The sequence below is a fragment of the Lithobates pipiens genome, unplaced genomic scaffold (genome assembly GCF_037356315.1).
Source record: "Lithobates pipiens isolate NorthernLeopardFrog02 unplaced genomic scaffold, aLitPip1_a1.2 Scaffold_30, whole genome shotgun sequence".
Classification (NCBI taxonomy): domain Eukaryota; kingdom Metazoa; phylum Chordata; class Amphibia; order Anura; family Ranidae; genus Lithobates; species Lithobates pipiens.
The window spans coordinates 62,517,625-62,530,568 of NW_027507791.1; the positions used below are offsets into that span (position 1 = coordinate 62,517,625).

The 12,944-nt window shown below is 44.5% G+C and overlaps 1 protein-coding gene across 5 annotated transcripts in view; it reads right to left on the reverse strand.

The window, feature by feature from the left end:
* Positions 1–12,944, reverse strand: part of MTHFD1 (methylenetetrahydrofolate dehydrogenase, cyclohydrolase and formyltetrahydrofolate synthetase 1) — a 116,553-nt gene that overhangs the window by 77,480 nt on the left and 26,129 nt on the right. For 4 of the 5 annotated variants that reach the window (XM_077464341.1, XM_077464342.1, XM_077464344.1 and 1 more), the window contains 3 exons: positions 12,593–12,693; positions 10,777–10,913; positions 9,651–9,762 (listed from right to left, as the gene is read on the reverse strand). In XM_077464341.1, the coding sequence (XP_077320467.1) occupies positions 9,651–9,762; positions 10,777–10,913; positions 12,593–12,693 (350 nt within the window). Of the gene's footprint in view, positions 1–2,553; positions 2,680–9,650; positions 9,763–10,776; positions 10,914–12,592; positions 12,694–12,944 lie in introns of those variants that run through there. The other variant, XM_077464345.1, reaches the window with a different exon arrangement.

A 12,944-nucleotide genomic window follows, 5' to 3' on the forward strand; every position in this document is an offset into this window, starting at 1 on the left:
GCTGGACATGTTTGATATCCATTTACAGAACACGGCCCAATATTTTACATAAAAATTGGTTACTGGTAACAATATTGGGTTTGTGCACACTAGAATTCATCCTAGTGCATTTTTGACCGACAAAAGTTGTGTAAAAAAAAAAAAAAAAAAAAAGTCAATGTAAATTTAAACATTTGGGGAATGCGAAGTGGTTAAACAAGTCCAGTTAGAATTCTTCTCAACACACTAGGGCTGAAACAATTATGAAAATAGTTGTCAACTATTGTCACAATCGATAAGTTGGCCTGCATACAGAATGTTTGTTTACATATCAGAAAATACAGTGCAGTTCAGTACACCATTCATACATGTCAGTAAATGCCAGAGAACTTGTAAAATGTGAATGTGTGAGGAGCAATCCCTCATGGGGCATGTAGCCCAGTACAGGAGAAGGAAGTGAGTGATTCTAGGAGGCAAAAGTTTTATTTTTATTTTAAAACCTTGCTATAGGGGGCACTCTATACTACACTTTGTGGCTTGCTATTGGGGCACTTTGAAGGCAGGAGGAGCCAGAAGCAACGGTGGGGGTTCCCGGAAGAAGAGAATCAGGGCTGCTCTGTGCAAAGCCATTACACAGAGCAGGCAAGTATGACAAGTTTATTGTTAAAAAATAAAAAATTGTGGATTTATTTAAGGGCTCTGTGGAAGGAAGATCAGCATCTGAACTCAGATGTTACAGGCTGATAGACTGGAGATAATAGAAGGCATTACATTTAACCATTTTGTCTCTCCTATAACAAAATGATGGGCGGGCAAGATGTCATATGGCGTCCCGAATCACGCCTGGGGCCACACTGATTTGGGTTACCGTCACCAGGAAAAGAAAAAAAAAAAAAAAAAAAAAAAAATGTAGCAGAATACATTTTGGCCTAAATTTATGAAGGCTTGCAAAATTCTATAAAACAGAGCTGAAGAAATTTTTCCTCAAAATTCAGTCTTTAATTTAGCAAAAAATAAAACCCAGTGCTGGTTAAATACCACCAAAAGAAAGCTTTTGTGTGAACAGAATGATAAACATTTAAATTTGGATATCGCATTGCAGGACGGAGTAATGGTCCTTCAAAATGTGACAGCTCTGAAAGGGACACAGCGCGACCCCGGCCTCCGTAAAGAGCCGATGATGTGGCCCTTTACCCATGTGATCGGCTGTGTCCAATCACAGCTGATCACATGTAAACAAGGATTGGCCGTTTAATCAATTCTCCCCACCGACAGAGGGTGAGGAGGGGAGAGCCAATTAACAGCATCTCCTCATAGGGGAGACATGTAAAGATCACCAGTGCCCTGATTATCAGTATAATCAAAGCGGAACACATCAGTGAAGGAGAAAAGTTACTCATTTACAAAAAACAGTTTCACAGTAAAAATTAACCCCTTCCAGTAACTATTATCTGTTTCTACTATAAAATGGCTTTTTTTTTTTTAACATCAGGACAGGCAATGAGGGGAGTCTCATGCATAATATTACAATCCTGTCAAAAAAAAAAAAAAAAAAATAAAAAAAAAAAAAAAAATCTGCAAAACAGCGGTTTTAGGTCTTTTTACAATTTTTTCTTCAACTACTTCTGGACTGGCTCACCGACATATGTCGGTACTTCGAAAGGGAATATAGGATGTTATGGCAGCAGCTAACTGCCATAACCCCGGTATACTCTTCAGTGAGCAGACCACTTCAAGATAAAAGTGGTCTCTGCGGCTAACTACCGCTGTCTTTTTTTAATTCTAGAGCCGGTCGGTAGCTGCAGAGACAAGGGGGTCCCCTTCCATGCATGGCTGACAGCTGACTAAGGGGAAGATGGACACCCCAAACTCAAACTGGTAACCTGTAGAAAGGTTTACATGTTGCCTATGGAGATTTAAAGTGTAAAAGTTTGTTGCTATTCCATGAGTGGGCGCAATTTTGAAGCATGACATGATAGGTATCAATTTACTCAGCATAACATTTCACAAAGAAAATATTTAGGGAAAAAATAAAAAATAAATTATGGGCCAACTACCGTTTTTGAAAAACAAAAACAAACTCGGTAGTTAGCCCATTTTTACAAAAATGTTTCTCCCCCCCGCCCACCCCCCAAAAAAACAAATAAAAAAAAGTGCGCGTGTAAGACCGCTGCACAAATACAGTGCGACAAAGTATTGCAGCGACCACCATTTTATGTTCATGCAGAGATTAATGGTAATGCACCACAACCAATGCTTGGCTTGCGGTGCAGCATTTCAATACAAGTTTTACCCTTAGGAGACACTGCTCTGCTGCCCTCTGAAAAGTGATCCACTGCACATTGCTTGAAGCGAACTGTAGACAGTGTCACCTATGTGAAAGAGCTCTACAACCAGAAAACAAAATACGGTGTATATGGTATACATTACAGAAAAAAAAAAACTGGTAAAGCCCTTCCGGAATGAATGTCTCTGGTGCCAAAGGCATAAAATGAGCAGAAGAAAAAAAAAAAAAAAAAAAAAAAAAAAAAAAATTACATATATGTCCCCACTTTTTACCAGTTATCTGCTGACCTGTATTAGTATCCTGAACGTTCTCCATGTCACCTTACTGTCCAGTGATCTGCAGCATAAGACAGGTCCTACACTGCCTTCTGACTGATTGAATGCGATCAATCACCACACACCTCACTCTACAGAGCTCAATATCCAAACAAGAACTTCTAGTACAACTGTTCATAGAGACAAGCGACCTTGGGTGTAAAATTACAAACTTGTAAAAAGAAAAATGTGTCAAATGAATAGCTTACAAGCAACACCAGGGTCAGCTAGGAAAAAGGACTTTATTTTTTGTCACCACACAACCAAACACATTCTTTGAGAGTTTGATTTGATAGATTGAAGCCCCTACTAAACCCACTCACCAATACAAAAGCTATTAAAAAAAAAAAATGAAGCGAAAACACACTTTTTATAAATGTAACAAAAATAATTCAGTTTGCAATGCTTTACAGAATTTGGAACATTTGCCCTCGGTGTCCATATTCACCTATAACAATCCATTCTGCCAGGGGACTGCAGATTACCGTATTTAATCGGCGTATAACAAGCACTTTCTTCCCCATCGGGTGCGCGTTATATGCCGATCCCCGCTGATTGTGAGGAGAGGAATGAGCGCTGGTGACATACAGAAAGCAGAGTACCCTCGGCTAGACTCAGCTCCTCTCGCAGTCCAACCGAGTACACTCTGCTTTCTGTATGGCGCTCGCTCCTCTCCAAATCAGTGGAGATGGGCGGGACTGCGAGAGGAGCCGAGTCTAGCCAAGTAGACTCAGCTTTCTGTTTGTCGGCAGCGCTCGCTCCTCTCACAGTCAGCGGAGATCGGCAGCAATTTTAAATAATCAGCGGCTGGGCAAGGCTTCAATGACACAAGGCTGCAATGATAGGCATCTAAATGTAAGGTTTTTTTCCCCTTAAACGTCTCCCTCCAAAACTTGGGATGCGTGTTATACGTCAATGAATATGGTACTTACAAGGGGAGTGAGAAAAAGTGGTGCGTTTGTTTTATAAAAATATATAAAATAAAAAAGACACACGCACACACACTACATGCTGCTTGAAAAGTCTACAAAATGTAATACATTTGTAGCAGTTAAACACCTATTAAAATAAATGGAGAGCGTGTCTTCTCCCATGTGACTAGTAAACAAATTGGTAACCCCCAACACTCACATGACTGAGATGGAGATGTTCACACTCTTTTTAAAGGGTTAGTTCACTTACCACAAAACTGCCTATGCAGATAAGGTGCATCTGTAGACAAACTGTGCAGCTTTGACTAAAGTTGAATAAAGAACTTGCTATAGGTGTAGGCCAATTACCAACCTTATGAAGCCTGACTGGAATACTTGCAGGACGTTTCCAAGGCCTACTGGTTACTGCTCACCTCCACAATCACAGGAGTGAGCTCTCAAAACTGAGTTTAGAGCTATTGCCTCAAAAAAGGCAAGATTTTTTACCAAAAGCATATTGAGGTCAAACCTAAAAAACATGTTTACATTGTATGCAATCAGGCAGGCCATTGCACTACAAAGAGGTAAATCTAAAAAGGAAACTCGGAACGAGGAAAAAATAAAATAAAAAAAATAAATAAAAAGTGCGATTGCAAATTACACGGCCACCTGCATAACTTTGCGGCCAAAACAGGCATCAGCCGATGCACCGACATTGAAGAATTTTGTAAAGGGGTGAACAGACGACCAAGTCGCTGCTTTACAAACTTGAGCGACAGACGCTTGATGTCGGAAGGCCCAAAACATTGGCCCGGTGGAGTGGGCTGTGACCGGAAAGGCACTTGCCCCTTCAAGGCGTAGACCTGTACTACAATCTGTCTGATGCACCTGGAAATGGTGGCCGACGAGACTGCCATGCCTTTTCGGACCAGCCACCGAAACAGAGTCTAGCTTCCGAAAGGGAGCCGTAACAGACAAATACACCCTCAGAGCCCAGACCACGTCCACCTAGGATGTGTCGGTTTAGGACACAGAAAACACAAGGTCTTCATTGATGTGGAACGCCGAAACCACCTTTGGCAGAAAAGGGTGTGGACGCAACACCACTTTATCCTTGTGGATAACAAGATAGGGCCACTTGCAAGACAAGGCCGCCGGTTCCGAAACCCTCCTGGCCGATGTAATGGCCACTAGAAAGACCGCTTTCTGAGAAAGTCAGAGGGATCTCTGATCTTTTCAAATCGCGGTTTCTGAAGTGGCGATTACATCAGGTTCAGATCCCACGGGGGCAACGGTGGACGCACCGGAGGAACTACATGCTGCACCCCTTGAACAAAAGTGCTCACTAGAAAGCGAGATGCCAGGGGTCGCTGAAAAATAAATAGCCAAAGCTGATATTTGTCCCTTGATGCTTAAAGCCAATTTCTGGTCTACTCCTTGCTGTAGAAACAGCAGGATCCTGGATATAGAAAAGAAGCGCGGATGCCATCCTTTCTCCTCACATGGAGATGTAGGCCTTCCAGGTACGATGATATATCTTCCGAGAAGAAGATTTCCGTGCTCTCAGCATAGTTGGACTCAAAGTCCAAAAAAACACAGTTCAACACCTGGCTCTCAATAGCCATGCTGTTAAAACAAGCGATGGTAAAGCAGGGCGGGGAAATCGGACCTCGAGACAGCAGGTGCCCTTGTAAAAGAAGTCGCCATGGGGCGCAGCCGCCACCAGGCGCACTAGGTCTGCGTACCAGGGACGCTTGGGCAATCAATTACTGGAATCCCCTCTGCGGAGCAGATGCGGTAACAGTTTCAGCAGAGGAAAGGCATAGATCAGCTGGTACTGATCCCACGGAGCCACCAGCGCGTCTGCCCAAGGATCTCTTGTTCTGGACACGAATCCTGGTACCTTCCGATTGAGACGGGAGGCCAGAAAATCCATGTCTGGTGTGCCCCATCGCAGGCACAGTAGCCTGAACATCTCAAGATGCAACAACCATTCTCCTGGGTCCAGCATCTGGCGACAGATAATCCGCCTGCCAGTTCTCCACTTCCAGGATGTAAATATCCCGTCCATGTTGCTCTGCCCACTGAAGGATGCAAGTGACCTCCTGTGCGTCAGCCAAGCTTCTTGTTCCTCCTTGGTGAATGACATATGCCACCGCCGTGGTGTCTGACTGGATCCTGATCGGACGACCTCGAGGTCTTATCAACCATGTGGAGAGGCATAGCCTTATCACTCGCAGCTCGAGCATGTTGATCGGCAACTTGGATTTCTTATGCGACCAGAGGCCCTGGGTCGACTGAACTCCCACTACTCCACCCCAACCGGTTAGGCTGGCGTCCGTTGTGATCACTGTCCAATGTAGCAGTAGGAACCACTTCCCGGACCGAAGTGCCAGGGGCCTCAGTCACCAGAGCAGGGAGTCCCCGACTAACTGGCTCACCTGAATCTGCTGATCCAGGGGTAACGGAGATTTGTCCCATTTCGCCAAGATCTCCTTCAAGACTCTGGTGTGAAACTGGGCGTACGGTACTGCCTCGAAGGAGGCCACCATGAGCCCCAGGACTCGCATGCAGAAGCGTAGTGACGACCACCTGTGGTTCATCAGCAGTTTTACAACAGCTCAGAGTCTGCAGCTTGTCTGAAGGGAGAAAAACTCTCGCTTTCATGGAATCCAGCAGCAAGCCTAGGTACGCCAAGTGCTGAGTTGGTACAATCACCAACTTTTTTTTAGGTTCAACCGCCACCCAAATTCCTGCAGGGTCTGCATGGTGATCGCCACATCCTCCTACAATTCTGAGGCAGAAGATGCTCTCAGGAGGAGATAGTTTAGGTAACCTACGATCGCGTGTGGTCGCAGTAATGCTAAAACAGGAGCCAATACCTTGGTAAAGACTCAGGGGGCTAATGCCAAGCCAAAGGGGAGAGCCACAAACTGGTAGTGGGCTGCTCCAACTGCAAATTGCAGACATTTTTCTGATGCCGAAGACATATGGGTATGTGCAGGTACGCATCCTGGATGTCCAAAGACACCAGGGAGTCACCTTGGAGTGCAGCGACTACTGGGCAAACTGATTCCATTCTGAACCTCTGTACTTTTACAAAGTAATTGAGGGCTTTTAGGTCCAAGACTGGACGTACCCCTTCCTTTTTGGGGACTACAAACAGATTGGAGTAGAACTCCTGGAATCTTGCTGGCTCCGGAACAGGTACCATCACTCCACAACTCAGCAGGTCCCTTAACGTCCCCATCAGGGCCTCCTGGCGAGCCAGGAGTATAGGTATGCTGGAAGAGAAGAATCTGTTTTGAGGCCAAGAGAGGAACTCTTGTAGCCAGAGGAAATCGGATCGCAGACTCATTGGTCGGACAGCCAAGAGGCCCACCGGGCTGCAAGCTCCCAAAGGCAACCCCCCCCCACCCGTGTTGGGGGCAGGGGCAAACCTTCACGCAGTAGCACTTTTGCTTGTGGTTCCAGGGACGTTTTTGTCCTTCAGAGGTCGTCCTGTCAGGCTGGGGACGTTTAGCTGAAACCCCGGGTGGACGGAAAAGCCGCCTGTGAACGGAAAATGAGTGCCCTTGCCTATGGCGTGGCTCCTTAGCCTTCCTGGCCTGTGGGAGAAGAGTACTCTTACGACCTGTGGCATTTTTAATAATGTCATCCAACGAGGCTCCAAAGAGCCACTCGCCAAGGAAGGGCGAATCAGTCAGGGCTTTTTTATATGCCTGGTCAGCCGACCAGCATTTTAGCCAAATCAGGCGCCTCAGCACCACTGCAGCCTTGGATAACAGAGGGAGAGTATCCATGGCCGCGTCAAACGTTCTTAACCACTGGGCACTTAAATCTTAATAACCAGACCAATTTTCAGCTTTCGGTGCTCTCACATTTTGAATGACAATTACTCAGTCATGCAACACTGTACCCATATGAAATGTTTGTCTTTTTTTCTTTTCCCCACACAAATAGAGCTTTTTGGTGGTATTTAATCACCGCTGGCTTTTATTTTTTGTGCTATAAAAAAAAAAATAAATAAAAAAAAGAAGACCGAAAATTCTGTAAAAAAGTGAATTTCTTCGTTTGAAGAAAAATTACTAATCTGCTAAATTTTATAACATACATTTTGGCCAAAGTTTATACCACTGCATATCTTTGGTTAAAATAAGTACAAATTGGTGAATATTTGGTCTTTGTGAAAGTTAGAGAGTCCACAAGCTATGGTGCCAATATCTGGAAATTGATCACATCTGAAGGACTGACGGCCCATATCATTTCTTGAGACCCTAACATGCCATAAAAGTACAAATACCCCTTAAATGACCCCTTTTTGGAAAGAAGACATTCCAAGGAGTAAGATGCATGATGAGTTTTTTGAAGTTATAATTTTTTTCCCCCACAATTCTTTGCATAAAGATTTTTTTCCCTCAGCAGGGCCACGAGTCTGCGTCAGAGCTCTCCCCGGAGGATGGGGGGGGGCCTTTTTTTAACCACCTTTGCACCCACGCACCGCCTCCATCTTGGCAACGAACGTATTAAGGACTGCTGACAAAGCGTCCAAAGGTACTGCACTGTTTGCAGGGAAACCGGTTGCAATTGCCTTGATTTCGGGTGAAGAAACACCAGTTTCTGAAGCCAAGCGTACTTTACCCTGTCTGCCACCTGTTGGGGACTTAGGACAGTGATGGTTCCACCCTCCTACCTGCTGCAGGATGAGGGGCCCCCACTGCACGACTCCCCACCCTGACTGAATTCTGCGCTGTCCAGTTAGGTGTGCCTGTGTCAGCTCCCAGATGCTCATGAGAGAAAACCAAGCTGTGCTGAGCCCCACTGTACAGCGCTGAAGATGAAAAAACGTGTTCAGGCTTCAAATTGGCCGCTGAGCATCCAGTATATAGGACATAAACACAGGGAAAATGGCCACTGGACTACAGTAAAATTGAGTCAGAGCATGCTGCTCCCTGGTCACACCAAAAATAGCCAAACACTGTATGGAATGAGGGGCAGTGAAAAACAGGCAGAGAAAATGGCTGTAAACAGCGCTACAGCGATCAGCAGACAGAGTCCAGACACCCAGGGGAGAGCTCTACAGACATCCAGGGCACAGCTACCCAGTGCAGTCCCCACTCCAGGTTAGAGCCCCCGGGGAGCCCCTGTCTATGGCACACACACCGCTCAGCAGCCCATGCAGCATCACCCACAGGGAAGGGAGGAGGGGTAAGCTAGGGAGACAGGGGGGTGAGGGACCCCCGAATCGACCTCCCAGGGAATGCCCAGCTGCTCATCCCCTCCGAGGCAAGGAGAGCTGTACTTGCCAGTCCTGACGAGCTGAGGAACATTCCATCACAGAACCACTCTCCAATCAGTACGGGGTGGCTGCTTGTCCAGCACAATGACAAAGACATCAGTAGCCCAGTCATATGTGTGCCCCGGGGCATTATGTCCACCCCTGGAGCTGGGGGTCATGTCGTGGCCGACCCAGCGCAGAGCTCTGGTCTGCACACACTTGCTGGCCAGGCTGGGGAGACTACAAGGATAAGGTTATCCAGTTTGTCACCCAGCCGGCTGTTGATAGCAGATCACAGGATCTTTAATCTTGCACAAAAGGCAAATTTCTGCAGGAAAAAAAAAAAATTTAAAATCCACAGACCGATGGGCCCGCAGGGTTCCTAGGTCCATCACTAGGCAGAAGAAAAAAAACAAAACAAAAAAACAACACACTGAAGCTGCAGGAGGCAGGCTGGGGGGTTGTTAACTAAGGTACCGCCCCTTGGACAGAGCTAGAAAGTTCTAGTTTTGATATAACATGTTCTGCCTAGTCCTCTCCTTAAGGTGGCGTTACAACCCGATGGTCTAAGAAAAGAGCCGTATCAGTCATTGAACGCAAGAAAACCCTGCATGTGCAGCCAGCTTAACATATCTGATGTTAGTGCAGTGATCTGCCCCACTGAGCTTTTGTATTCTGACAGGGGGACTCGACCCGCCGCCCAAACCCCCTCCCCCCAAACTAGCACGAACACACTGATCAGCACTTGCAACCATTGGCTGCAAGCGCTGATCAGATGCTGGTTTTGCAGCATGCTCATTCGCCCTGTTTTATCCTGTACGTACCCAGCTTTAGGCTCCAATTCAAGCCAACATAAATTACAAGCAGCACTCCACGCTTACCGGATATGTAGTTGATGCCACAATCAATCACGATAGCACCAGGCTTGATCCATTCACCTTTAACCATCTCCGCCTTACCAGCGCCAACAACTAGTATGTCCGCTCTGCTCACCTGTAAACAGATATAAGTTTATAAAAAAATCGATCACATCACTGGCTAAACTAGTCACAGCATAGGAGCAAAAAACATTCAAAACACAAGCAACTTATGCTTTAGATGAAATGGAGAAAGCAGGTTGAACAGTCACTCGCCCCCCCCTCAATCTCACTTGGGAGGAAGACTTTCCCTCAATTCCTAACATGACCTAAAAATACATTGTCCTCAAGAGAGGGGGAGGGGGGTCCCATTTTTGAGAGCTTTTATGAGAATAGGATCCCCCCCCCCCCCCCGACTAATTAACCGTTCCACAGCCGTCATGCCTCGGCTACTGTAGCTGAGGATGCAGCTAATTAAGCACACTCTGCTTGATTAGCTGCAGTGGAGGGCAGGGGGTGATTGATGGTCTAAAAGAACCCCGACATCCACCCATCCTATCACATGGCAGGCTTGATAGCCCTTTAAAATAGCAATAACTTTTTTTGGCATAAAAACTAACCACGTCAGCCCTAGAAGATTTTACCCCTTTCCTGACCAGGAGCATTTTTCAGCTATTCAGCACTGTCACAAATAGAGCTCTCTTTTTGTGGCATTTGATCACCTTTGTCGTTTTTTGTTTTTTTTATTAGCGCAAAAAATAAAAGGGGGGGGGGGCGACAATTTTGAAAATTGGGATTACGAAATGACATACGGGTACGCCATTTTGCGCACCCATTCCATTCTGCCAACGTACATTGGTGTGCCGTGGACGGGATTCGGCAAAAGTAATAAAAAATTTTTTAAATCACTCCCGGACCGCCCACCGTAGTTAGTCGGTACTTCAAAGGCGTATCGTTATGGCAGCAGCTAGCTGCCATAACTCCGGTATCCTCTTCAGAGGGTGGTCTGCTTTCAGAAAAAAATTGGTCTCTGTGGCGGATCCGCCGCAAGATCACTTTTAAATCGGCAGAGGGAGAGGGCCTCCTGCTGCGCTCCAGTGCCCTCCGCCACGATCGAATGTTTTCCCAAACAATATATAAAGGCACTTACCTCCTCACTCAGTGGATCAGTCTTGGAGTGGCAGGTGGTAACTGTAGCATGGTTCCAAAGCAACAGGTCATGCATTGGTGCACCAACAATTTTACTGCGTCCAATAACCACAGCTCGTTTCCCCGCAATCTGAACACCTAAAAAAAACATACAAAAAATAAAACAAACATTTGGTAAGAAAAAATAGGAAAAACAGAAAAAAAAAAAAAAAAAAAAAATGCATTTTTAAATCTATGTTACATAGAGAGAATCCAGACTGCAAATATAGTCGAGGACTACTGCTATCCAGCAAACAAGGAACTATGCTAAAAAAAATTTTTTTGTTTACAAACGATTTTTATTTGGTACATAGAGAAAGTACAGAGAGTAAGCATAGATATAATATAATAAATGCAATGTATATCAAGACAAACATAGAAAATCACCATAGGGAACTATGCTAAAATTAAAGTAACTTCAATTTACCATTAAAGTCCATGAAATTTAAGAGGTAAATTTGACTCTCATTGGCTCCAAGAGTGCGTTTAGTATTGACTGAACAGATTAACCCTTTCATGACTAAGCCCATTTTTGACATATGGTGTTTACGGGTTAAAAATCCCCATTTTTTGCTAGAAAAATACTTAGAACCACACACAATAAAATAGTGATCGGTGCAATATTTTATGTCGCACAGTATTTGTGCAGGGTTTTAAACGTTTTTGGGAAAAGGGAAACTTGTTTACAGTAAAGTTAGCCCAATTTTTTTGTATAAACGTGAAAGATGTTACGCCGAGTAAATAGATACCAAACATGTCACGCTTTATAATTGCACGCACTCGTGGAATAGCGACAAACTACGGTACCTAAAAATCTCCATAGGCGACGCTTTAATTTTTTTTTTTTCTTTTTACGGTTACCAGGTTAGTTACAGAGGAGGGCTAGTGTTATAATTATTGCTCACGCTCTGACGAGCACGTCGATACCTCACAGGTGAGATTTGAACACCGTTTACATATGTGGGCGCAAATTCCATATGCGGTTTCTTTGCTGCGCAAGCTGGCGGCAACGCTTTAAATAAAAAATAAATTCTCATTTAAAAAAAAAAAAAAAAAATAGAGGGAGAGTGCGAGGGCGAGAGTGAGTGTGGTCCTCTCCCGCTCCTCCGGTATAACAGCCAAGTGGCTTTTAGCCACATCGGTTGTTATATCTGGAAAGCCGATCACCGAAAAATAAAAAAATTATAGTACCGGGAAGATGCCTGCAGCTGCGAGTATAATCCCCAAAAGCTGAGTAGGCACATCTGCATACGCTCACCGGCAAGGGGGTTAAATACCAAGCCATTTGGGTGGGTAGGCTTTACTGGCTACATTAAGTTTATGGTGTAAAGCAGCCATAAGCATTGGAGCATTGTTAATTTGGAAGGGAAGGGGGAGAGAAGAAAAAAAAAAAAAATAAAAACACACACACACACACACACACACACACACACACGTTTATCATGTATGGTATTAAGGTTTGAACATGCACTACAGACAAATTTAGCTGTTGTGATATTAGATTCAATTTTAGTCATAGTCTTGACTAAAATGTCGTCTTAGTCATATTTTAGTCAAGGAAATGTAACACTGCATTGCAGGCAATTGACTGGCACCATGAACAGTTTTACTCATAAGAGAAAAAAAAATAAAAATAACCCCCCCCCCCCCCCCCCCCACGAATTATAGAAAAGTAATATTTTTAACAAGACCCTTGAGCTGCAGATTGCTGCATTATCTAGACTAAAAATACCCAGGTAAAATACTCTTGCCAAGCCTTAGTTCCTAAAACATTCCACCTGTTTGTCGTATGAGATCCAGACATCCTTTCGGTGTACAAGGAATAAAGCAATCGCCAAGATCTCCTCTAGCAAGTTTACCCGCATTTATGCTTGTTAACCTGTGGAAAAACAAAAAAGGGAAGGACATTAAATAAAATTCTCTCTTGCATAGAATCACCAGGTGGGCTCAATGTTGAATTTGCCTTTAATTGTTTAAGCAATTTTTGATATTTTATTGATTATACACCTCAGGAACGTATATTGGTTCATTTTTCATGGCATCCGATTTATTAGTTTAGAGTCATTTAGCCATAATTCCCAATTAAGTGGTCAGGTGTTAGCCTCATGGCATGTCCCATTCACGATTTTT